The sequence below is a fragment of the Falco punctatus genome (genome assembly GCF_963210335.1).
Source record: "Falco punctatus genome assembly, chromosome: 3".
NCBI lineage: Eukaryota > Metazoa > Chordata > Aves > Falconiformes > Falconidae > Falco > Falco punctatus.
This window is the reverse complement of record NC_137582.1, coordinates 14,600,076-14,627,164: the sequence shown is the minus strand read 5'-3', so window position 1 is coordinate 14,627,164 and position 27,089 is coordinate 14,600,076. Positions and strand designations below refer to the sequence as shown.

Below are 27,089 nucleotides of genomic sequence, written 5' to 3'. Positions count from 1 at the left end.
AGTGCAGCCCAGGATGCTCTTTGCCACCTTTGGTGTAAAAGCACATTTGCTGGCTCATGGTCAACCTGGTGTCCACCAAGATCTCCAGGTCCTTTCCTGCCAAGCTGTCTTCTAGCCAGATAGGTGCCAGCCTGTACTGTTGCATGAGACTCTTCCTCCCCAAGTGCAGGACTTGGCATTTTCCAGCGACGAAGTTCACAAGGCTCCTGCTGACCCACCTCTCTAGCTTGACAGGGTCCCTCTGATTAGTGGCACGGCCATCTGCTCTGTCAGCCGCTCCTCCCTGTTTTCTATCACCTGCAGACTTGCTGCGGCAGCACTCCAGCCCCCCACCCAGCAGATTAGCGAAGAAGCTACACAGCACTGGGGCACCTGTATTGACCTGACCACTAGGTACACCTAGTGTACCTGCTAGGGTACACCACTAGCAACTGACCTCCAGCTGGACGTAATGTCACTGATGACAAATCCTCGGTTCCAGCAGTTCAGCAAGTTTTCAGTCTGTGTAACTATGGCTGAACTAGTCTGCGTTTAGCTTGTCAACAAAGGCTATTTAGGGAATCAGTTTCTGCCAGAGCATGCTGCTAGCAAGGAAATATTTGCATTGCAGGTCTTGGAAATAACGCGGTTTAGATTAAAAAAAAACAAAAGTAGGAATTTGTTGTTTTTTTTTTTTTTTACAGTGCACTGGAAGGACACCAGGTGCTGAGAGCAATGCCCGACATCCCCCCCCTGACACTAGTTTATCAGATGAAGCCACAGGGTCGCGCTGCGCTGGAGAAGCTTTGCACTTTGCCTGCGCCACTGCCCGGCCGCCCCCTGAGGGAGTCGTCCGGCGGCGGTGCGGGACTCCCCCGGCACCCACCGGCTCAGCCAGCCCAGGCCGAGCCCACGGCGGCACCTCCGGCTACACAGCAGGGTGCCAGGGCGGGGGAAGGAAGGAAAAAAAGGAGGCGGCAGCGGCCTGCCCTCCCCTCAGGCACCGCGCCCGCCCCTCAGGCACCGCGCCGCCCCTCAGGCACCGCGCCCGCCCCTCCGGCACCGCGCCCGCCCCTCCGGCACCGCGCCCGCCCCTCCGGCACCGCGCCCGCCCCTCCGGCACCGCGCCCGCCCCTCCGGCACCGCGCCCGCCGCCGCCGCCTCCCGCCGCGGGGGGCGCGAGCGCGGGCCGCTGGGCGCATGCGTCTGGCGGCGCCTTGTTTCCATAGCAGCGGGAGTGCGTCCGTGCCGAGCCGAGCCCCGCCGAGCTCGCCCGCCCTCCCGGCGCCTCGGCTCGTCCGCCATGAGTGAGCCGGAGGTGGAGGCTCTCGTCTCTCGGAAGTACGAGATCAAGAAGCGGTTGGGCAAGGGGGTGAGTGTGCCGGGGGCCTGGGGGGCGCGGGGGGACTGGGCGGGGGGTCCCGCCTTTCCCTGCGGCCTCCTGAGCCGCGCTTAGTGCTGGAGGCCCGGACGTTTATACAGCTGAAGAAAAACTGGGCTTTGAGATATTTATTGTGACTCATAGAGAAAAAAAATCATAAATCGTAGCTTGATAACTTTTCTGTGACTTCTTATAGTCGTTACACAACTAAACTTCAGAGGAAGTGTTATGTGGTAGCGTGTGAAACTGAAAATACCCTTAAATTCCCCGTCAGGCTTTTTTCCGCCCCCCCCCCCGAAACTTACTGGAGATCGGCCACACAAAGCACTGAACTTGCCAGTACACCTGGTTTCCAGTAAAATGAATCTGAGTCTCAAATTATATTCTGTTTGTGCCAGCCAAATTCTTTTGCCTTTGCCGTAACCCCATTGCTTCAAGGATTTATGCAGCATAAAATATTTTTTTTCCGCATAAATTTCATATTTTTGTATGTGAACCAACGTTAATGCCTAAGATCTTTATTCTCAGGCAGCCTCCAAACCTTTCCTGATTATCTGCTTTTCTGTTCTGGCAGCCCTTTGCGGTTGTTTAGTTGTGTTGATACTGGAAGTTAAATATTTCGTGTACAAGGGGGCACTTCAGAGGAGCTTATTTTCTTCATTATCCTCCAAGACAATGCTTTCATTTTTTCCTTTTAAATTCACATTGATCTTTCTTACTGCTGTAATTCATTCTAAGTTTGCCTCTGACTTGAGGTTTTGTGGATAACCGGCTAGCTGAAAAAGGTCACATAGACATAGTCCAGCTGGCTAGACAAAAATGCACATCGCTCTCAGCTTATCTGAAGTAAAGCAAAATACACTATCCTTGGCTGTTCTTGTTACACAATAACAGGAAGATTGCGGTGGGAAAAGAATGTTGCAGGTGGGAACAGATAACTACAGAAGAGAAAGTAGGGGCGGGCTTGGTATTTAGGCAACTAACCAATAATGAGCTTAACTTTTATAATATGTATGAGCTAATTATAACAAGGCATAAAAGGTGACTGTAAGGCACAATAAACGAAGTCTGCTGATCACTCATATTGAGTGACTGTGTCTTCCCTCCATCGCGACAAGGTTTGCTGCCATCTTGTTATTAGTTATCACCTTTCTCCCTTCGACAATGGAATATATTACATCTTTTAACATGCTAGGTTCTTTGAACAGAATTACATTATTCTTTCATCTGAAATGTCAGATTATTTGAGAGATCCATTTGAAGACTGTTCACAAACATAACTACATACATTCACATCTTTAAAGGACTTTAGTGGTTTCAGGTCCATCATCACTGACATTATCAAAACTACTAGTCAAGCTCTTGACTTAAGTGCTTCCAGTCTCCTAAATACCTGTGTTTCCTGCCTCTTTTATGAGAAAGTTCTGTATGTATTGTGTTTGCACACACCTAGTGTACTTACCAGAGCACTAAAAAGGCTGTTGGAGTCCCTGAAACAGATGAGGACTGCCCAGCATATAGAGCAGAGAAGTGCAGCAGCAAGGGAAATAAACTGTTCCTGTACAGTTTGGGGTTTTTTTGTTGGTTTTGGTTTTTTTGTTGTTGTTGTTTTGTTTTTTAACTAAAATCTGTGTTGTCTACTAAGGGAACAGGAAGTTTAACCTGAGTTTTCCCTATTCTGGATGACTCTGTGATACTTTGCAAAAGGTGATTACTTGGTCTCCCTTGTGATACAGAACCAGTTTTCTCATTTTTAGGTCACAGATTTGAATTTTAACTTTCATATTCTAGGAGATGCCTTACATCTGCACAGTGGGGTCATTCCTCATTCAGAAATGCCCAGTTAATATTTAAACACTTGTAGAAAGTGAAACAGCTGTAATATGAGATATTGAGTGATTTTCATGCTTAAATACTCAGATAGCAACATTGAGGCAGACTTCCCAAGAATATGTGTGATCCCGGAGTATGGGTTCAGGTCCTTTGCTGTGCATCAGGAATTACAAACAGTTGGCATATAAGTATCTCAGATAAGTGCTATAATACTACTACACTGTTGGCAATTGGGATGGCTCTTTCTTTCCAAGTAACAAGTGACAGGATGAGGGGAACCAGCCTGAAGTTATGCAAGGTGAGGTTTGGATTGGATACTATGAAAAATTCCTTCACCAAAAGGGTTTTCAAGCATTGGAACAGGCTGCCCAGGGAAGCGGTTGAGTCACAATCCCAGGAGGCATTTAAAAGACGTGTAGATGTGGTGCTCGGGGACATGATTTAGTGGTGGGCTTGGCAGTGCCAGGTTAACAGTTGGACATGATGGTCTTAAAGGTCTTTTCCAACCTAAATGATTCCACGATAGTGTCACTACAGGCCTTGGTAAAAAGTGCCTCTCCATCTTTCTTGTAAACTCCTTTGAGTATTGAAAGGCCATAATGAGGCCTCCTCAGAGACTGCTCTTCTTCAGGCTAAACAACGCCAACTCTCTCAGCCTTTCTTTGCAGAAGTGTTTCAGCCCTCAGGCCATTTTCTTGTCCCTCTCTAACTGATCCATGTCTTGTGCTGGAGACCCCTGAGCTGGACACAGTGCTCCAGGTGGGGTCTCCAGACCAGAGCAGAGGGGGAGATTCACTTGCTTTTAAAGGCTGGCTAAGCTTCTTTTGTTACAGCCCAGGATATGCTTCGCTTTCTGGGCTGCAAGTGCAGACTGCTGGCTCATATCCAGTTTTTCATTAACCAGTACCTTGAAGTCCTTCTCCACAGGGCTGCTCTCAATCCATTCCTCCCCCAGTCTGTACTGATACTGGGGATTGCCCCGACCCAAGCACAGGGCCTTGCACTTGACCCTGCTGAACTTCGTGAGTGTGTACATCTACTATTGGCTGCTTTGGTGGCCAGGATGCTTGACCTTGTGGACCTTTGGTTGGAGTAAGTACAGATGTTCTTAGTCCTTGACTCAACCAAGTATTGCCCATTGGCCTAATGTCTCTTTCTTCTGCGTAGCTGGTGATTACCTCTTCTTTCAGTCTCTGTTGAGCACGTTCTTTTTCCACCTTCCACACCGAAGGTCTAAACTGTGCTTAAGGTGTCATAGTACACTGTTCATCTGTCCTTTTTCTCCATAGGCTTATGGCATTGTATGGAAAGCAATCAATCGCAAGACAGGAGAAATAGTTGCTGTTAAAAAAATTTTTGATGCTTTCAGGAACAGAACGGATGCTCAGGTGAGAAATCATTGTTCTAACATGTCCTGAAAAATGTGGTGGGAGTTCATAGATATTTTCAGGATTTATATCTCAAAAGGTGTTAGTTATTTGACAATTATGCATATAATAATACAGTCCACAGCTGTATTAGGATAAAAGGGAGAAATAAATATCAAGCTTTGTATATTATGGCATCTACAAAATACTGTTTGATGTCCCTGAAGAAAAAGTGCCTTCATAGGCATTCACAATTTGATTCTCCCTTATGTTATGGTATAGTGTCTAAGCACAGAGAGCATACTTGTGACTCTCTGGTGAGCAACTGAGTTTTTTCTAGCATGTCTACTATATAAGGGTTTGCTTCGCTTTAGAGATTAGAATGAATTTAACCTACTCGTGGGAAGTCCATACTCTGTTCTGTCATTCTGTTGAGGTGTTAATAAACTTTTTTTTTTGTTTATTTCTAGAGAACATTTCGAGAGGTTATGTTCCTGAAGGTAATGTCCATTTCCCCCCCTCCTGTCTGACTTTTAATTATCTCAGAAGTTGTACATGTATTTTCTTCCCACTGTTTTTCAAAATGCAATGATCAGTGTTGACAACTCTATTCATTTCTGCACCATCTTGGCAAACGGTCTTTCCATGACCAGATAAAAACACCTGAATGAAATGGAAAGTTGGTCTTACTTTTTTTGAGATAAACCCTGTTCTTTCACCATTTTTAGCAGTATGTCTGTTCTAGGATCACCATATTGACTTGCACTTTCTGTTACTTCTTACTTCCTTGTGGGTAGAAAGTGTTTTCTTAAATTTTAAATGCCATAATCCAGAGGTGGGGCTGGGGTGTGGAAGAGATTTGCATGCCAAAATTTTTTTCCTTCATCATGTGAGAAGCAACTTGACCACTTGAAATAATTAAAGCAAAACTAATATGGAAGTTACGTATGGAATTCCTTAAGGCGGGTCTTATTTTGATATAATTGACCACACACTATGCCTAATTACGTTATCAATGGCAGTGGCATTATTATCTGTCCGTTCCTCCACAGACTTATTGTGTAGAAACACCAGTGTTTCTGAATGGTGATAATGTTGTTATAACTATGATTTTTCTAAGGACACAAGCCAGGCTGGGCTCATAGGAAGATGTATTTCCTAAGACTGTCAAGTATAAGCAGGAAAGAGATGAGGTTTTTTGCTTTTTCATTATTCTTTCAGCCTGAAGCAGAAGCTGAAAACTGAAAAGCTAAAAAGATATGAGAGCAATTCCTTAGAAGTTAGTTATCTGTAAGTTAGATCATCTCTGAAAGTATAGCACATCTGGAGTAGATGGGCGGAGAAGGAGTTGGGAGAAGAAGGATATTTCTGCTGAAGGAAAGGACTAGTAATTTTGGGAGAGGGAGGTTAATGTGCTATTATGCCCTTACTTTCATGTCTTTTGGTGACCAATAGATTTAAGAATTGTCATTTTCCCCTCCTATTTTTGAAGGTATCTTACAGCTTTTTCTTGAGGTTCAAGACTGAGAGATCAGAAAGGGAAAGACATAAGAAATACTCTTTCATTGATTGGTAACCGGGTGCTTTCTGTGCACGTTACTTCCTGTGTGTAATGATTGCTTAGTTTAATCTGTATGTTTATCATATGAGAATTTGATGGACTGGATGAAGTTTATTGTAATTGAGAAGTGTTGATGTTGAATCTAGGCATTTTGGTGATTCTCTTCTGGGTGATATATAATATGCTGGTTGTTAAGCTGCTTGCAGGTTTTATGTTTATTGTTTAGTATAGTTGTAGGCCTATTTGGTGCATTTTGGGCCACATTTTAGAATGTCATTTTTGGTGATCAGTGAGAGCATTGTTCTTTAAGCAAAACTAAGTAAGACTGGCTCTGACCACATTTTTTTCAAAGTGGGTTGTTTTTTTAGTATGGATTGAAACTTTTTCTTAACTTTCCCTTACCAGTTCCGGGGCAAGACAGTGTGAGACAATGGGGTTTTCCTGCAGTGCGAAGTAAGTTCTTAAACAGCTCAAGTTACATGGTCAAGACTGATCTGCATCTCTAGAAAAATACCCCTTTTGGGTATAAAAACTATCTTTAGATTATTTGGATAGGTATTTTGAATATTGTCCTTAGAATAAGTGCAAGGGTATTTGATGGCCTGGTTGTATATTACTGCTTTGTAAGTATATTTTCATGGGTTGTTGCAGGTGAGTGTGTTGGTTTGTGGATTTTTCTAGATGTAATACATTATAACCAATTTATGTCTTGGCCTCAGAGTCCAGGAAGATGGTGCTATTTGTAAGAATGTGCTGGAGATAGCTTAATATTATGATATTTTAGACTGTTCATAACTGAATTTGTGACAGAAATAGATAAAAGGTCTGTATGGCTGGTTCAAATAACAAAAAATTCATTTATGTATTTTAGATATAAGTGTAGTTTTATGGTGCAGCTATTTGTACTTTTATACCCAGGGTAGTTCATGAAAATGTTGGCATACTGTGAAGTGTTCACAGTGTCTCTAGGTGCATAAAAGTGTTACCTATAGGAAAAAAAAGTTGTTAAGACTGAGGATGAAGTAAATGATCTTGACGGCATTGTCAGTCTCCAAATGTGAGGACAGAATTCACCTGCGGTTCAAGATATCTATCTTTAGGTACTGTTTGTATGCTGACTGTCTGATTTCCCATTACAGTCAGTTCAATCAATGCAGCCTGTAGAGTGTTTCAGCCTGCTCTCAAATAGATACTTTTTGGTTGGGTGGGTTTTTGAATTATGAATATTGATGGCAACTTGTTCTGTTTTCACTGCCATAATGATTTTTTGTGTTCATTAGGAAATAGAAGGTGCATAAAGCTGACTGGATTTTATTCACAAATGCTATAGAGGTATTTTTAGAACTAATACTTTGGACAACAGAGTTGTTGGTTGGTTGTTTTTTTTTAGATTAATTGGCTGGTTTCATACTGTGGAGCAAGCTTAAATCCTTTGTTTTTAATTTATTTCAGTTGAAGCATAATGAAGGAAATAGCATGTTAATAATTGTTCTAGGCAATAATACAAAATGAAATTATAATTCACAGGCAAGACACTTGATTTTGACAGTTGGATCCCTTACCTCTGCAGGAATTTGGAGAACATCCAAATGTTATCAAGCTGCTTGATGTTATCCGAGCTCAGAATGATAAGGACATCTACCTCATCTTTGAGTCAATGGGTGAGACTTAGCATTGCATCAGCCATTTAAATACAGGCTCTCCTATGAGTTATCTTTGTTCCTTACTTTGATAGTAGTGTGTGATGATTCACATGACTATTCATATAAGTAGACCTATAAGTAGGAGCAGTACAGGCTGTTTTGTATATATATGTCAGTTGTAACTAGATGGGTATAGCAGTGAGGCTTTAAAGGGACTAATAATTATATGAGAACTGGCTGGTTGAGATGAAGGAAAGACAGCAGTGAGCAACAAATTAGCAGGCTTATAGAGACAGAAGAGTTACATATGGAAGGAACTGTGCAATTTTGTTATAACAAAAGTATGCAATAGTAGAAAAGTTACTGTAGCATGAGCTGCAAGTCAAACCCATAAAGATTGCACTACTATTAGTAATGACAGTGTTAACTTCTGTTGAAGATGCACTTGAAAGATTACAGTTTGGACAATGGTCTAGTCTGGCCTTGCTTTGAAGAACTTATATTCACAACTTGGTAATCTTTTACTGATGTTAGATATATTACTGATGCAATATATTACAGAGACAGATTTACATGCTGTGATTATGAAGGGGAATTTGCTGAAAGATATCCACAAGTGTTACATTCTCTACCAACTCCTGAAGGCAACTAAATTCATCCACTCAGGAAATGTTATTCACAGAGATCAGAAGGTATATTTCAGTCATAGTATTTATCCTTCACTCAAGTTTTCTGTTAAACACTAAATGGAAAAGTATGAAAAGAATGAGACTAGTAAAAGAACCTTGATAATAATCTTCTGCCATTCATAGAGTAAAAAGCTTATTAATTTTCCTTTGTTCAATTCAGCCTTCAAATATCTTACTGGATGCAGACTGCTTTGTTAAACTTTGTGATTTTGGGCTGGCCCGTTCTTTATGTCAGATGAATGAGGACCAAGGCAATCCTGCTCTAACGGAATATGTGGCAACACGCTGGTACCGAGCCCCTGAGATCTTACTTTCCTCTCGGAGGTAACTTCTTAATGCGAGCGAAGGGATGGGATTCTCAGGGTTTTTTGGCACTAGGAAAATATATTGTCTAAAAGTCTTAAATATTTTCATTTTAGATGTCACCAGATGCAATGTCATGTCAGCAGTCCATTCTGTCAATATGGATTTAAACTTAAGTTCTGCAACATAAAAATCTCTCATTACATGTACATTTCCTTCCTGGTTTTTTAGATTGTCCATTTACATACATTATCAGCTCACCTGTTTGTCATCCGTTCTCCCACTAGACTTGCTTTTTCTTCCCTTAAATCTGCGTTTTTACAAAATTTGGTTGAGTATTTCAGTCCTCTTTTACAAATTTAATGAGAGTTCTTTGATAGACCTTCAGAAAATATGCTGTAATCAAATGTTAAATCAGCTGCCTGTTAGTCAGGGTTAGTCCTTTTTTTTGACTTAAATATACAAAATCTTATTGATCGGAAAAGAAAATAAATACAGGCTGGGTTAGTATCCAAAATTTGAAATGCGGCTGTTTTGCAAACTGTCATTTACCCATTGTTTGACATTTACTTTAGTAATAGTAACTACTTTCTAGATAGATTATGCCCTGAAAAGTCAGTTGTTTCCAAACAGCAACTCCTATCCTCACTGTTGGTCATGTGAAAAGTATCTATTACCTTCTCCTGGCATTTACCTTTAATATATTTCCTTTTATGGTTTCCTAGAGTGTATTTTAGTAGGATAAATCTCCTTTCTGTTTTATGCTTGCAAGCTTCCCAATTCCTGAATCTCATTCACTTTATAGTTAAAACCTGTGAGCATACATATTCAAGGAGTCATCAAGCTTGTTTTTCTAGCAAAATAAGGTAATGTAGATGATGTGAATACCAGGTACAGAAAAATATTTGCTTGATTTAGTCCTAACTGTTCTATTCTTATTTGTAGTTACACTAAAGGTGTAGACATGTGGAGCATTGGCTGTATTCTGGGAGAGATGCTACTTGGAAAACCTCTTTTTCCAGGAACATCAACAATGAATCAAATAGAGCAGATCTTGAGGGTCATTCCTGCCCCATCCCCAGAAGGTAAGACTCTTTTAGGGGGAAAATTATTTAGAGAAAAGATTAAAAGGGTGAAGGAAAGCAGCCCAACTGGATCAGGGAAGAAGTTATCTCTTGCAAGTTGTTCCAGCATCTTTCCAAGGAAATTAAAGACTTAACTGTGAAATGTTAGTGTGAGAGGAAAATAAGCCCATACTTCATTAGATGAGAAACAAGAACCAGGCCTTCAAAACATTTATGAGATTTATAAGAGGATAACAGTTTAAAACAGAGTATCATACTTCAGTGGGACTTGTGTAGTAAAGGTAGATTGGACTTTTTGGTCTGGAAATCTATACACGGAAGCGAAAGACCAAGTAAATATGTGTTAAATCTAAAAGGGAGGAGGAGGAGGAGGAGGAGGAGGATTATTACGATTGTCTTCTATGAGATCCAGTCTAACAGCCCATACTCTTTATAAACTTCTCCAGTAAGTTGATACGTTCTAACTGAGCTAGCAGTTTTTTAGAAAAATAACTGCCTTCAGTTTAAGGACATCACAGTTTTGGAGAATTTCATCCAAGCTTAAAGTTATTTATAGTTTTTATTAGAGATTTGGTTGCAGTGAATGAAATATGAGTGGAAATGCGTGTGTGTGAAAACACCAAAACAGAAGTTAGAAGAATAACCAGCACTAATAACAAAAAAAATGCTATTCCATTCTCAGCAATACAATTGAGGAATGTGTTGGTAACGTCATCATGAGAAGGTCTGCATTCTAAGAGCACAGGACAGATGAGTCATTAACAGAAGGTCCTGTGTCCGCAGGAAAATGGCTGCAAGGTTGCAGCTTATAGCAGACACAATTTCTGTTTCTTTTAGCCAAACAAGTGAAAACAGGCAGTTGTTCAAAAGTTATTGCAAACACGGAAAACCAACCTATGAGCAGCAGCTTTGCCTAGGATTTATGGGGACCAAAGAAGCGAGATTCTGAAGCCAAAAAAAAAAAAAAAAAAAAAAAAAAAGAAGAAATATCCCTTATTCTCTGTGTCCCACACAAGTGATCCTGGCTAGATCATTTGGCCTCACATCGCTTGGTGCTTCTGCATATGTGGGTATGAGTGCAAGTTTATGAAATCTATAATAGAATGAACAGGAATTGAGAAAATCAGCTTAGAAAATTTGCAAGTAAATATTCCATCCCCCTTCTGTAAGTTCTCTCATTGAGTTTTATTAGGAAAATTTCCAATATTACTATCAAATATTTGCTTTCGTTCATAAACTGTGTACCTCTGGTATTTGTAATTTTGGCATTAACAGTCTCCTTTCATTATTGCAGATATTATGGCTATACAGTCAGATTACAGGGCCTCAGTTATTAACTGCATGAGTTCCCGGTAAGCCTTCTATGTTTGATGTGTCTCAGAAGTCAACAATCTACCGTATGATGTTGGCAAAAAGTTCGCCTGAAGTCACCTTCCAGTGTTCACCAGTGGAAATGATGTCTGCTCTTTGCAGATTCACCTCCCTCTAGGGAAGGGATGTAAAGTTTTTTTAAAAAAATAATGATGGAGGGTTATGAGAATTTCAATGACATAATCTGGGAATAACAAAATGGGCCTACATTCCAAGCTATTGTCATGTGTGCTTTGTCAAAATTAGAATATTTTCCTATCCTGAGTCATTTGGGTATCTGATGTCATCAGTTCACACATGGAAAGCCTGAACCTGTTTAGGCTGACAGCTTCATTCCAGCTGCTTAATGATTTTCACTGATTTTTTTCCTTTAATTTTCTTTTTCCTTGTCTCTCTCATACTTCTTTCACATCCTCCAGTTATGTACACAGACTATCCCATTATTCTGCATTTATTACATACCTAATTAGTAAACGTTAGTAAACTTAATGCTCTTACACTATCCTATGGCCATAAGAAGTTACTTACCAGTCTCTAAGTATTCTCTACTCTTATCTGTCATGACATCAGTGGGCATCCTTCTCACTGGGGAGTCTGCAGTACACATAGCCCAGCAATGTGTGGGACTAGTTCTCTGAACACTTACTGGTACGTTTTATAGGTTTAGGTTACAGTGGCTCAAACCATGAGCTGTAGCAGGTCCCTTGATGTTCACGTGAACAGCATATGTGTGTTCATGCTGACTTCCTCATCTGGCATCCTGGAGCATTATTCCCTTTCATTCAGGGATGCCAGGATTCCTTTATCAATCTGTGCCACGTAGTTGAGCAACTGAGACCCGTTTGTCCCTGCTGATTCAGCTGTTAGCATGACGTGTTTGACCTTGTCAGGGGGAAGTGGATGGCCACAGTAGCCTATAGGAATTTCCCTTGATGCAACTTACAAATGTTGCTTCTTGTCCTTTTGTTGTGCACCTGTAGTGGGATTGATTGCAATGGAGTTAATTTCTTTCATAGCAGTTGATATGCTGCTATGTTTTATATTTGTGACCAAAACAGCACTGATAACACAGCAGCATTTCAGCTGCTGCTTAACAATGCTTGCAGAGCCCCCACAGCAAGTAGGCTAAGGGTTGGCCAAAGACTGGGAGGGGACCCAGCTGGGACAGCTGACCCTTCAGACTATATTCCATACAATAGAATGCCATGCTCAGCGATAAAATGGAGGGGGGGGGGAGGGGGAGGAATTTCTCTGAGGTAGCTGTTGGTCAGGCACTGGCTGAGTATCGGTCTGCTGGTGGGGACTACTTTTGCACAACCTGGTTGTTTGTTTTTTTCCCCTTTTTCCCCCCCTTCCCTTTACTGAATTGTCTTTATCTTGACTTACGAGCTTTTCTTGCTTTTGCCCTTCCGATTTTCTCCCCATCCTGCTGAGGAGGAGAGACTGAGTAACTGGAAGGGGTCTTAAGCTGTCAGCTGGGGTCACCCACCAGAGTCCTTTTTGGCACCCAAGATGGGGCCACAGGGGTTTGACATCACAGTGGATTTGACTGGAGTGTGCTAGACTGGAATGTGTAGCAGTTGCACCTGTTTAGCTGTTGCTGATCATAATATTGATGTATTTGTTCTCAGCACGGGCTTATTTGTTCCTTTACCCGCTCCAAGGCATGCTTTCTGTCTTGCTGTACATCAGATTTGAGGGCTTGTTAATGACTGCTTTCAGCTTTTGCACTTTGCTGTGGTGTTTAGCACTTTTTTTGTGTTTTGCCTGGGAGAGTTATGGTAAAAGCACTGCCCTTGAGCCTCTGCTGGTATTTAGGCCCTGCACTGGTTCTGTCCCAGTACTTTGGGAACCATCTTGTGGATACAATGAACAATTGCTCCTCTTCTCATCCGAGAGCCAATTGGTAGAGGAAGTAAAGAATTGCACCTTCCCCTTCTTCTTTCCTGGGATAGATATTTTTTTTTCCTGCCTTGTTAACAATAGCTCTTCAGTTTCTTGAATGTCCTTGGGTAACTAGAATGCTCTTATTGGTATATGTCAAGAATCTGATTTTGACTTTTCCTAAGGATAATTGACTATTTGTGAATGCCACACAGGGATATGCCCTGAGGTAGTCAGGTTATGTGTCACAGGTTGCATAGGAGAATTTGGGCAGGTACCTAGAGCAATTTTCATGTCCAGTGGTGTAGGACTTCACACCCAAACAAGTTTGGCATCCTGCTGAAGTGACAAGAGCACTTGAAGAAAGGATGCCCTATGTCAAAGAGACAACAACTTCTCACACCATGCTGGGGCCTGGCCTACACCTGCCTTAGTGGGGTGAAAGGGTCTCTGGATCTGAGGACATAAAAATGGGCAGTGTAGCTAAGTCAGAGACCCAATCCTCCATGATAAGAGTTGCTCCTAAACAACAGAAGAGGAAGTCGACTTAGTAAGGGAGGAAGAAGCTTGTAAGAGGGAGCAAGAGGAAGAATGAGAAGAGGCAGCTGGTTCTGCAGCAGAGCACTCACAAGAACAGGAGGGGGAAGAGACAGAAATCATGAATGAGTGCAGAAACTACCCAGTCCCTATCCCTGAATGGGCTGCAAGATATGCAGAAAAATTACAGCTGTCACACAGGTGAGATTTATCACCTGGTTGCTCTGATGCTAGGATACTGGAGCCAGTGTTGAGGCAGGAATTAGAGCAGCAGCTGGGATGTCTGGGGAACTGATAAAGGGATCAGAAGAGCAGCAACAATCTGCAGCTTCTGGAGGTGACTTCTGTTGAGTGTGGAGGTGAGGTATCCCCTCAAGAAGGACCTTGTAAACTACTGAAGCAAGTGGACCACTGTTGAGGGAGATACCCAGCATTAAGGAATTGGTGGTGGAGGTGGTCTACAGCAACCTGGGCAATAATCAGGGCTCCATAGATCCTGGTGAAGCCCAGTGCACATGGTCAAAAGTTTGTACAGAGCACACCAACATTGTAGATCAGCACCCCGACAATACTCGTACAGACATTGAGGAACCAACTGTAGACAGACTGGTTGGCTAGCTCTGGCAATACAAAGAGAATCTTTCTACCTCCCCAACCCTATGGTGTTGCAGCTATAGAAAAACTGTCCCCAAAGTTCTAGTAAATTCAGAGAGGGTATGTTTTCCTCCTCACCCATACCGGCTAGTGTCTTAGTTATCAGGAGTGCCACATGGAGTCAGCCTTTCTCTGTTCAAAGGAAAGAGAACCGTGCATGCCACCTTGTGGTTCTGTATGCATGACCATGGGGAGGACTTGAGGAAGTGGGATAGTGCATCGATCTTGGACTAGAAACTTGTATATGTGAATTGCAAGGAAAAACAGCAGCCAAAAAGGGTGCATTCAGGAAGGTGCCTGCTCCAGTTGCTGTTGGGCAATTTCCCAGACACAGTGGAAGGACTGATACTACTTCTGATCCTGGTTTGCAGTTACAGGAGTTGGGTAATGAACGCTCTGACTAGGAGTAGAGGGGCCATGCCTCCAGCCAAGCAGAGCAAAGGCATAACTGGGTTTATTGGACCATATGGATTCAATAGTCCAGCACATTGGACCCACAGGAGTATAAGGCTCTGCTGGATACCAGTGCACAGGGACCCTAATGCCATCAGGATACAAGGGGACAAAACCCACCTGGATTTCTGGAGCAACAGGATGGTCTCAACTGTTACCTGTGTTGGAGGCTGAAGTGACTCTGACAAGCACTAAGTGGCAAAAGCATCCTGTTGTGACTGATTCGGAGGCTCTGTGCATCCTTGGCATGGACTACATCAGGAGAGGCTACTTTAGGGACCCAAAAGGGTGCCAGTGGGCTTTTGGTGTAGGTGCCACGGATACAGAGAGGATTAAACAGCTGTCTAGCTTGCCCAGCCTATTTAGTGAATCCTTCTGTTGTAGGCTGCTGCATGTCAAAGAGCAGCAGCATGGGCAGGGAGGAGTGAGCAAGCAAGCAGGTGGGGGCTTAGTGGCCAGCTGGGGACAACCACCACAGCATCTCTGAGAAGAGCTCTCTCATTTCTATAACCCTCCTCTGAGTAGTGAAAGACAGCAATTGGAACTCTCCATTAATTCCTGGCTGAAATGTGATGGTCAAGTGGCTAAGTTTCTGATAGATGGCTGAAGCTAGGTAAAAGAGCAAGTGAAATCTTAGCCTTCAAAACTGAGAAGATTTTTTTCTGAACCACTCAGTCCAAATTCTATATTCAGTGATGGATCATTTTTCAAACTAAAAGAATGTTGTCATAGAGTAACAAAATTATTTGAAATATCAATAAGTATAATGTTTTAAAATTGATTTTTCAAATGTATCAGATGTTCTTGTGTTTGTTATGTTAATAATTATCTTTAGGATTTCAAAATGCAAAACCAGATTTTTAAACTTCCTCTTCTCATTGCGAATTATACAGAATTTTTGTGGTCTAAGGGCTGGATTCATGGGGTCTTTAACAGTTCAACTGCAGCATCCAAGTTAGGAGTCTGGGCTTCCTGCATTGTCAAAAGAACAAAAGAATGACTTGTTGTCCAGAGGACTTGTTATTCCCCTGTTTCTGATACTGTCTGATATCTCACATCTTCCACTGAAAGAAGAGAAAGACTAGACTTGCAAGTTAGGCATTTCACAGAAGTTTCTAACACTAGGGAGGAGGTACTCAAACCTAATCAAAGGGGTAAAAGACTTTACCATACTCACGGGCCTATACTTCGGTGTTCCAGGATTATGATGTACTATTTGTGAGTGAACTCTGGAGTCAGGTCTCACCTTGATGAGATCCACAGAACTGTAATTCATGCCTTCACTGTGAATTGGGAGCTTATGTCATCATCTTCTGACTTCTAGGCAGCGAGTAACATTTGAGGAGATCTTACCATCCTCCACTCCATTGCCTGCCTTGGATCTTCTGAAGAAACTTTTAGTATTTAACCCTGATAAACGACTCACAGCAGAGGAGGCTCTGCAGCACCCTTATGTGAAAAGGTGAGAGTAATGCCAGTGTGCAGTTTACCCTGATGACTTCTGAGATGACAGACCTGCTCTTGGCACAAGTTTTCTTTGTATGCATGGTAAGGAAAAGAAAAAAAAAAGACAAAAATGATTCTTCATTTTCTCTAACCCTTTTTACACTAGAGGTTACACTAGATGATTTAACAATCCTTTTTAAGATTATATTGATCTGTTGTGCTGGTTTTAGTCTTAATGAATTACATTATGTGTTATCATCTTCTTAGGTTTCACTGTCCTGCCAGGGAGCCCTCTCTGGACTACGACGTGATTCTTCCTTTAGGTGATGATATCCAGCTGTCTGTGGGAGAATATCGAAATAAGTTATATGAGGTAATTTCTCCTGTTTTCCACAGTCCTAATCCTCCAAGTAACCTGCCATTCTTGCACACACTTCATGAATTCTGTCATTTTATTCTGTTTACATTCCCCTGGTCTTTCCATACATGCTTACAGTTAAATATTGGTGCTTCTTATCAGTCAGCTTCATACTGTCATCATTTTTGAGAGATCTTTAAGTCTAGATTTCTGCTGGGAGAAGTCTGTAAAGCCTGATGTCTGAGAGACTGTGTTATTATTATGTTATTTTTATGAGGATATATTTTATTAGGATATTATTAGGTTAATATATTATGTTGGATCCAACAGTGCAAGAGAGGTGAGGCTGCTGCCACTCTGTGTCCCCAGATCCAGCCAGCAGCAAGGCTGAAGATGCATTCTCAGTAGGCACACACACTGCATTTATACATGGCTGGCCACAGGGATCACAAACGGGCACTCAGAGCACTCACACATAGACATCACCATCAGCCTCATTCTGCTCCCTTCTCTGTCTGAGCAAGGTGGAATTCAACTCGTGAGGATATACATACACACACACATTAAAGGTGGATCCCTGCAGCAGCTGGTCTCAGGCACTCCATCTGCTCAGTAGCTGGTCCCTGGATCCCAGTCTCCTGAGTTGCTGGCACTTGGATATACAAGCCCCCAAGGCTGCAACCCTACTCCAGTTGCTGGTACAGGCCATGCACACAAACAGCTGGCCAGGACTTTCCAAGTCCCTTAGCTGACCTCTGTTCCCCCTGCCCCCAGGTGCTCTCACCCCTGGGGATGTGCAGGTGCTGTCACACCCTTAGAGACCTGCTCACCCCCTTGCTCCCAGGCTACTTGATCTATTCACCCATTAGTCTGACTTGATGTTTGCTAGCAATCACATGCTCACTTGCACACCTGCACTCTCTTCAGTTGCTGGCACCCGACACATGGGCCTGATCTGACACAGACCTGTGATCTGACTCCAGCTGCTGGCACTCACATCTGCATACACACACGCACAGACGGAAGAGACAGCCTCCCTTCCAGGAAGGAGGAAGGATTTTAGTAAGAAGGTAGAGCAAACTGCATTGATCAGGCGCGTGGCATGGCCAGACAAGCTTATTGACCAGCCAGCTATTTACACAGGACTGGCCATTTTTATACCTCTTGCCCCCTGCTTCTTGCACTTGTTCTTCCTCAAACCACCTAAACTCCTCTTTTCCTCTTTTGGCTCCCACCTTAAACATTCCATAAGTCCTGTGTGATCCCAAATGGCTTTCCCCGGCATCTCATAATGTGTCTAACCCCTAGACAGCAACCTCCACACCTCCATCTCTTGTCACTCCCCCATCCCCTGCTACCCTTAATCCCAAAGGTGAGCCAGAGAAATCCTGATGACTTGTGATGAGTTTCGGGTCTGGACAATGGGGCTGATGGCTTTGCTGGGACAGCCCTGGCAGGGGCCTAGGCAAGGTGTTGAGTAGCCCTTGATTTGGGTTCCTGTCTGTGGTAGTGCATCCCTGTGCTCCTTTCAGCCTGTTGCAGATGGGCCTTTGATGAGTTGATGGCTTCCATGAAAAGGGGTCAGGGAGTAGCTCAGCAGCATATTATTTGGGCTCCCCATCCTGCCGTTGTTTTTCTGAGCTCCATTGTGAGCGTGCAGACAAGCTGTTATCGCATAACCTAATGCTGAGGTTTTTTGCTGGAACATACTCAAGTACCATTGCATGCTGCACCACATACATGGAACTATCAGATTTCAGAATAATTAATGAGCAGAGGAGGAAGAGCAAGTGAAAGATCAATGTAGCTGATGTACTAAGAATAAAGGACAGTGATGTCTTAGGAGCCATATTTTGAATGCATTAACATGGGGGAAATAGTATTTGAAAAATCAGGAAATGATGCAATAATCAAGCAAACAGAAAAAAGACCTCTGCAAAATGTTCAGTTGTATGGGGAAAAGGAAAGATACTCCTTTTGATGCCATTTGGTATATGTGGTAAGATCAAAAGGAAAATAAAAAGCTGTACTTTCCTTGTAGGCAGTGGGACTGAGGGCACCCTCAGCAAATTTGCAGATGATGCCAGGCTGAGTGGTACGGTTGACATGCCTGAGGGGCAGGATGCCATTTAGAGGGACCTGGGCAAGCTTGAGAAGTGGGCCCATGTGAACCTCATGAGGTTCAATAAGGCCAAGTGCAAGGTCCTGCACCTGGATAAGGACAGTGCCCAGTATTAATACAGGCGGGGGGATGAAGGGATTGAGAGCAGCCCTGTGGAGGAGGACTTGGGGGTGCTGATGGATGCAAAATTGGATATGAGCTGGCAATGTGTGCTCACAGCCCAGGAAGCCAAGCATATCCTGGGCTGCATCGAAAGAAGCGTGGCCAGTCTTTAGGGGGAGAGGATTCTCCCCCTCTCTCTCCTCCTTGTTTCTTAGCCTCGTACCTAGAATATCTGTGACCAATCTATTGGCATTTAGAATACCTTTACTACCTGCGCTTAGTATTCACTTTACTAGTTCATCTGCTCATGGCTCCTAACGCTCTTACCACCTTGGCAAGGATTCTGTTGCTAGATAATAGCAGTAGAGGTAGGTGAGAAGTAATTGCGAACTAACCAAAATGAATGTTGCTCTGACTATTAAAAAATCAGCTTTGCAAAGTTCTAGAAAGGAATGGTAAGAAACAACATAGTTTTAACATTTTGGGTATATAGATTCTGTCTTTTCCAAGGCTAATGTCCATTTTATTTATTGGTGTTCTGCCGCAGGATATATCCTATTCCAATCCTTTTTCTTAATGCTTCAGCCTATTCTTTCTCTCCACTGAGAATAGCATTTCTATCATCTTTCCAACCCTGTATTAATTTTAAAATTATACTTGTTACTTTTCCTGCTAAGTAAATTGCAGTTGTTTGTAAGTCTTTGGTTTTATGTTTTGTTCCTCTGCTCTACTATGTAGCTGAGTTAAGTCTAACCAACTTTTGCTTTTTGTAGGTGATCCTTGGAAAGAAATTAAATAGTCATCCAAAGGAGCAAGTGCAGAGAGAAAACGTTCAACTAAGTCAGTCTGAATCCAGGCCACTTCCAGATTCCAGTTCTGTGACTTTACCTACCAGGAAAGGCCAGAGACAACCAACTCTGCCTCTTCTAAAAACTTCGTATGTGCATGCTGGAACTACAAGTAGTGTCCAGCCAGAAGTATCCAGCCGGAGTGAAGACTTAGGAAGAGCTTTATGTCAGAGATCAAAGATCAGTGTGATATACAATCCCATAACACACACTGCTGTTCAAAGTAGGTACTACCCTTCTACAGTGGGATGTTATCCACCATGAGGCATTATTATAGGGAAGAAAAAAGAAAAGAGATTGAGTGGGGAAAAAAATTGGGAGTATCTACATGGCAAAATGAGAATGTGAAAGTGTGGGAGGAAAATGACAGAAGAACAAAACACTGTTGAATGAGTTTGGGGTGTATGACATTCTTTTTGGCTCTTTCCTGCCTCAGTATTGACTCTGTGTTCCTTTCAGTTTTCTCTTTCCTTCTCTACTGCTGTTACCTTTTCCCATTCCCTTTTGAACTGTGGGGTTTTTTTGCCTACTACATTCTGATTTTATTCTGAATATTTTTGTTGTGTTTGTGAGATGAGGTGAGATGGCAGGGGCTAACTCAGTTTTTATGTTCTGTCCTTGCCTCAGTTAGTGTGTTCTGTGTCCTCATGATTTTCCTACTTTCTCTCATGGTTTTTCTTCTGCAGATAATGCAAATTCTGGTGCTGTGATCAGGAACTGTTCTGCACCACCTTTTCAACAGGCCAGAATCTCCAACAATAGGAAACTTGAGAGACGAATCACGTGGGCAAATGCGAATGCTTGGCTACCTCCTACAAGTGTACAGAACCTGTATAATGTGAGTAGTAATGCTACCAAAAAAGCCAAACCCATCCTAACTTTTGATAGACCAAAATGATATAGACACAAAATATCTTGATTTGCAACTTTGTGAAGACACCTAAATGAGAGGCAAGACATATTGCTCTGTGAGTGAGCAGATTAATTTTTTGTCAGTTAAAATTACTCATGACAAAGATACACACTGCATTTCTGTTGCTTGCATGTGGTGTCAGTCAAATGGTACCAGCTTGACAACCAACTCTGCCTCTTCTAAAAACTTCGTATGTGCATGCTGGAACTACAAGTAGTGTCCAGCCAGAAGTATCCAGCCGGAGTGAAGACTTAGGAAGAGCTTTATGTCAGAGATCAAAGATCAGTGTGATATACAATCCCATAACACACACTGCTGTTCAAAGTAGGTACTACCCTTCTACAGTGGGATGTTATCCACCATGAGGCATTATTATAGGGAAGAAAAAAGAAAAGAGATTGAGTGGGGAAAAAACTGGGTGTTTTTTAAACTTGAGTGGGGAGTTTGATAAGGCAGTTGGGCTTGTATGGAATATGTTTCTTTTACTAGAGAGCTGAAGCGTGTGCTCACTGTAGAGTTTCTGCTAGTAGGGAAGTAACTAGACATAATTTGCCTCTAATATGGGGGAGATTCACATAGATACTTGCATATTGCAGTCTTCAGTGTTGCAATACCTACATTTCAGGTGTTTAGTCTATTAATGAAGTTTATGACCCTGAGTTTAGTGCCGTGCATGAGGCAGAGCGTTGAGAGGAAGACCACTTATAGTAATCACCAGGAAATGCCAAGGGCACAGATGTGGCTTAAACATGACATCTCAGACATATCTAATACTGATCTTCAGCTAGCCTGGGTTAATAAACACTAACTTTCTCCTGCAGTTTTAAGTTTAGCCCCAGTCTTTCAAAAACCTATCACCTGTGACTTGAGCAGCAAGAGTATTTTGGTGCCTATACGTTTATGCAGAAGTTCTGTGAATGACTGTTGAATTTAAGTATGGGAATTAGCTACTTCAGAGAACATGAAGGAACACAGCCCTTTTGTAAATCTAGGTCTCTGCCTCATTAGCAGTAAATTTGTTTTTCACAAAGATGAATTGTAATGGATCATATACATCAGCTAACTGTAATAAAAAAGAAAAGTAAAAATATCTCTGCAGATCTTCTGCCTCTGCTTATTTTTCCCATCTTGAGTTTTTAATGCAATGTCTTTTGAGATGTGCTGAGATATATGACTTTTTTTCCACTGCCCTTTTTCTAGAGGACAGGCTAATTTTGGACTCCATTCTACTTTCAATTTTATCACTTCAGACAAGTGAGGATTTCAACACCATTTCAGACTTACCAAATTGTTAGATTGTCAGCAGCACTGAAAATGCCCTTTGACTTTTAGAATCACAGATCAGTTGCTTTTACATTATCTTCAATGATGGCTTGTCCTGTCCAAAGTGTGGAGGTAGCAAATTCTTTTTTTAGCCAAATTGAGACTGTTGGGTATTCCAGGCTTTGGAGAATTTGCACTACCTCTGTAGTCAACGTAATGGATTGCTGTTGTTGAACACTGAAAAGTTTCAGTCCTGTCCTCTCTGCTCCTCCCTCTTCCTTGTTCTTGGCCACATTTCCTTGTAAAAGTTCTTATCTTCATTGGGTTCTTAAATGACCTCCTTGCCCCTGCTTCTTTATTTTTCCTGAACTAGTTGTCTGCTGACTAGCTCAAGGAGAGTCAAGCCAACACAAAATGATCAGGGGAAGAATATGGGAGGAGGCACCATAGATTACCTTTTTTGTGACACTGAAGATTGACTTGTTTGTTGTGGGACTTTCTCACATCCCCACAAAAGAATACTTTAGTGTCTATGTACTGGAGCTCCAAACCATTCAAAATATATGCTGAGTGCAGTTGTGTGAAGGGACTTGTGACAGACACCACTATCTAAGATGAGTTAGGTGGGATCAATATCACATTTACCTTAAAGGAAATTATTTCTTTGAACACAGCTCCGAATGATCTGAACCATTTCAAGCTAGAAACAAGCTGCAGACACTTAAGAGTCAAGCTTGTTCCTACTGGATCTCTTTTTAACTGTTGTGATTGATACGAAAATACATATGAGTAACTGCTAAAAGGAGACATAATTGCCAGTAGCTTCCAAGTGTGTCCACATGCACACTTAGAACCCGTCTGTCAGCTCCTTTGCTTTGGAATCCTATTGAAACTGTTTTGAGAGTGAGAGGAACCATTTATTCTAGAAGTGTGGAGCAAGTGTGGAACCATTTATTCCACAATATGAGATTGTGGAGATTGCTGCATGTGCAGATGTACATACAAACAATGCATTTTGAAGATTCTTTGGGTAACTGTGACCAACTTTCTGTTACTGGAAGAGCATAATAGGGAGATCACCCTACACATGTCCTGTGCTTTATATTTGTTCCCTGAGAAGCTAATCCTGATTAGTGTCAGAGACAGGATATTGTGGTAGAAGGTCGTTAGCATTGGATGCTTCCATTGCTGGTGGCAGTGGTGCAGCTGAGGGGAACTGGGGTTGTTTAGTCTGGAGAAAAGTAGGCTCTGGGGGACCTTATTGCTCTCTATAATTACCTGAAAGTAGGTTGTAGACAGGTGGGGGTAGCTGTGTTCTCCCAGATAACAAGCGATAGGACAAGAGGAAACGGTCTCGAGTTGCACCAGGGGAGGTTTAGATTGGATATTAGGAAAAATTTCTTCACTGAAAGGGTGGTCGAGCATTGGAACAGTCTGCCTAGGGAACAGGTGGAATCACCATTCCTGGAGGTGTTTAAAAAATGCGTAGATGTGGTACTGAGGGACATAGTTTAGTGGTGGACTTGGCAGTCATGGGTTAATGGTTGGACTTTATCTTAAAGGTCTTTTCCTAACTAAAAGACTATGATTGTGGCTTATCTTAAGTGAATGTTGACTTTTCCATCTTCCTTATTCAGCTTCAGTGGGAGCTGAAAATTTCTGATGTTCCAGTTTGCTCTGCGTTCATTTTCAATATCCTATCAGGCTCACAAAACATTTTTTCTCAGCTATTTGACCAGGAAAGACTCCTATAATGGCTGGGGTGACAGCAGCCAGTGCCACAATAGTGGGTGGAAACTCTTGCCTTTCAGTTAACTATAGAGGTTCACAAAGTGTAAGCTGCAGTGAAATAGCTCTCCTTGTGAACTGCAGATTCAAATGTATTATATTATTAACCCACCACAGGAGCTGATAAACACTGTATCCATATGCAGCTTCCAAGTCACAATGTCTTGAAGTAATTTCATTGACAGAAGCCAGGAGTATATATTGGGGAATTATGATGATGATCTGTCTTTTGTACATATATTTAAAACATTCACAACTGTTGAAAACAAAATACTAGTCAAACAGGCCTTTAGACTTGTGTTCTAGTGCAGGATTACTTTGTTATATCTTGCTCCAGTGCCACCAGTTCATTCCTGATACACTCATTCTTAAGCCCTTCTCCCTCACGTCGTTCTCACCATCCTATTCTTGATCTTACAGAACAGTCTGTTTTGTTTATTATTCATATGGCATTAATGATCTGTCCTACTCTGCACCTGAAGGAAAATCTGTATTCCTTATTTGGATTTTAGAAAGCTGAGTACAGGTTACTAACTATCTTGGCTGGCCTTTCTTGCACAGAATCCAAGAAATACCCAGTTTCAGAGCAAAGATGTTCATCCCCTTCTGAAGCCCAGTAAAAAGATGTTCCAGATTACTGCAAACGTGGGAGCTGCTGGTGATCCGAAAGCATTCATGGGCAGTTACTCCCAGGCCTATGGAACCATATGTAAATCTGCGCTGCAGAGCCTTCCGATATCAAAGTCCTCCCAACAATACCAGCAGTGAACATGGAAGCATTCTAACCAGGTGAGGTATGTGATCTCATCAGTCCCCTAACTAAACCAGTGAGAGCAAAATATAACAGGCATTTGACAGTTAGTCCAGCTGAAGAGAAACGCTTTATTCATTGCATGGAACAATGTACTACTTTCCTCTGGACAAACCAAACGGAAAAAGAATCTTACCCCTTTGCCTTTGTCTTACCACACAGGGCACAGCACTATTTGCTCCCATACCATGAGAACAAAGAATACTGTCAGTTAATGATCCGTGTTTGAATTATTGCAAAAAATTACAGAAAATTGCAGTATTCTGATACTTGAATATTTAGACTTATTCAGATACATTCAGGGCCTATGTGAACCTCAACCGAGGTTCAACAAGGCCAAGTGCAAGGTCCTGCACCTGGGTCAGGGCAACCCCCAGTATCAATACAGGCTGGGGGATGAAGGGCTTGAGAGCAGCCCTGGGGAGAAGGACTTGGGGTGCTGGTGGATGCAGAATTGGATGTGAGCTGGCAGTGTGCACTCGCAGCCCAGAAAACCCAAGCATATCCTGGGCTACATCAAAAGAAGCGTGGCCAGCCTTTAGAGGGAGGGGATTCTCCCCCTCTGCTCTGCTCTGGGGAGACCCCACCTGGAGCACTGCATTCAGCTCTGGGGTCCCCTGCACAAGACAGACATGGATTGGTTAGAGCAGGTCCAGAGGAGGGACACAAAAATGGCTCAAGGCCTGGAACACATCTCTTATAAAGAAAGGCTGAGAGGCTTGGGGTTGTTCAGCCTGGGAACAGGAGCTGGAGAAGGTTCCAGGGAGACTTTATTGCAGCCTTTCAGTACTTAAAAGGGGGCTTATAAGAAGGGCAGAGAGACTTTCACCAAGGCCTGTAGTGACAGTAAAAGGGTCAGCGGTTTTAAACTAAAAGAGGGTAGGTTTAGACTGGACATAAGGAAGAATTTTTTTATGATGATGGTGGTGATACACCAGGTTGCCCAGAGCAGCTGTGGATGCCCCATCATGGGAGGTGTTAAAGGCCAGGCTGGACAGGGCTTTGAGCAACCTCATCTAGTGAAAGATGTCCCTCAAGGCAGGGTGATTTGACTTAGGTGACCTTTGAAGGTCCCTTCCAACCCATTCTATGGTTCTTCAGCAGTTTCAGGTGCACTGCCTAAATGTAGATTTACCTTTCTTTTTTTTATGTAGATTTACCTTTATTTTTTGAGTGGAACAGGTAACCAGCTGTTCTCTGAAGACCAAGAAGACTGAACTCTTCACAGATAATCTTAAAGCACTTCATTTTGGTTTCCACTAATTTCTATGACCCTTCTAGGGTAAATGAACATAATCAACAGTGGCTTATTTTCATTAATATCAAGTAGAAAAGCATTTTAAATATAGGTGGGATCTGCTGTAATATTTAATAGCTTACCTACCCTGTAATATTGTAAATATTGTAATAATAAATACTTTATATTGCACTACAGAAAATCTTTGTCTTTCAATCAATGTTTTCTGTGTGTGAAAGGGAAAAATAAGGGGTATTTTGTTCAGTGAATAATACAGTAATATATTTTTTTTGCTTTCAGAAAGCAATGTTCCAAGAGATACTACTCCTGAAACATAAAGATGTTATCAGGCAACAGTGGGACTATAGTAAACTTCAAAACCATATTCCTGTTTTAATGCTGATTTTTCATACGTTGTCCTCATTAACTTGAAGTTCTTGTAAGAAGTTTCTGTCCCTGAAATTTTAACTTCACCTATGATATATGGTTGTTATTCCTGAATGTTGGGACTACAGTTACAGAGAGGACTGAGACACTAAATTCCAACATGTGAGTACCACTGCCATTGATAGAACATCCATTTTATCTTATAGTGCCTAAACACCAAAGGCTAGTTCAGCTAAAAAAATATACATTCACTTTTGGTACCAGGTGTAGGCACTTAAGTCTGGTAATACTAGCGAGCTGGGAACGCAGCACACAAGGGAAGTCCTGGTTTATTCTGATATATTCATAAACTAGGCATTTCCTCTCTCAGGTACAGGCAGACACAGGAAATGGCAATGACAGGGGGAACGTGTGTAAGCAGTGCTCTGTGCAGCACGTTGGCTCTTGCGAGTCTAAGGTGCCAGTTCTCACGCACTGAAAAGGGAGCCTACTGCTTAATTTGGGGTTGTGACTTCCACTGAAAGCCTAGCACCTAGCAATCGGACAATACAACGCGACACCCAAGATCCTCTGAGAACCCAGTCTCAGACAGGTGATAGGCTGTAACACTAACTTTTCACTCTTAAAATGGCTTTTGTTATTAGCAAGTGAATTAGTTATTCTGCAGTATTTATGTACACCTATAATATCTGGTAATCCACGGATCATTGAAAGAGATGAGTTATTCTGGTTCTGGTCAGGAACATACGTCTACGCTGAACACACCATGCTGAGCAAGATAAAATTCTAAAAATCTAAACAAATACAGCAAAATTCTAAAATGTTAATGTAATCTGAGACTACAGAAATAGTTACATTTCTAACTGATCTGTTACAGAACAACGCTGGAGCAAGTAGGTTTGGGAAAGGCTGGGGAGGTATGGAATGACATGAGTAAAAATTTCACAAAACAGGACTAGTGTTTATATAATAGGATATATCTATATAGCCTATCTTGCTCTCCAGAGTAAAATAATCTCTGTCTGTATCATCTGTCAAATAACGACTGTGTTGATCATTACAGTTCATTTTGGG

General features: G+C 42.1%; 1 protein-coding gene across 1 annotated transcript; it reads left to right on the top strand.

The window, feature by feature from the left end:
* The first annotated feature begins 1,173 nt into the window (after positions 1-1,173).
* On the top strand, positions 1,174-25,820 carry MAPK15 (mitogen-activated protein kinase 15). The gene is given in 14 exon segments (XM_080381690.1): positions 1,174-1,351; positions 4,483-4,581; positions 5,031-5,060; positions 7,692-7,782; positions 8,326-8,456; positions 8,614-8,777; positions 9,702-9,841; positions 11,136-11,193; positions 16,065-16,202; positions 16,454-16,559; positions 19,542-19,839; positions 20,303-20,454; positions 24,142-24,334; positions 24,337-25,820. Coding segments are annotated over 14 exon segments (1,698 nt in total). The 5' UTR covers positions 1,174-1,282; the 3' UTR covers positions 24,366-25,820.
* Positions 25,821-27,089: the final 1,269 nt, after the last annotated feature.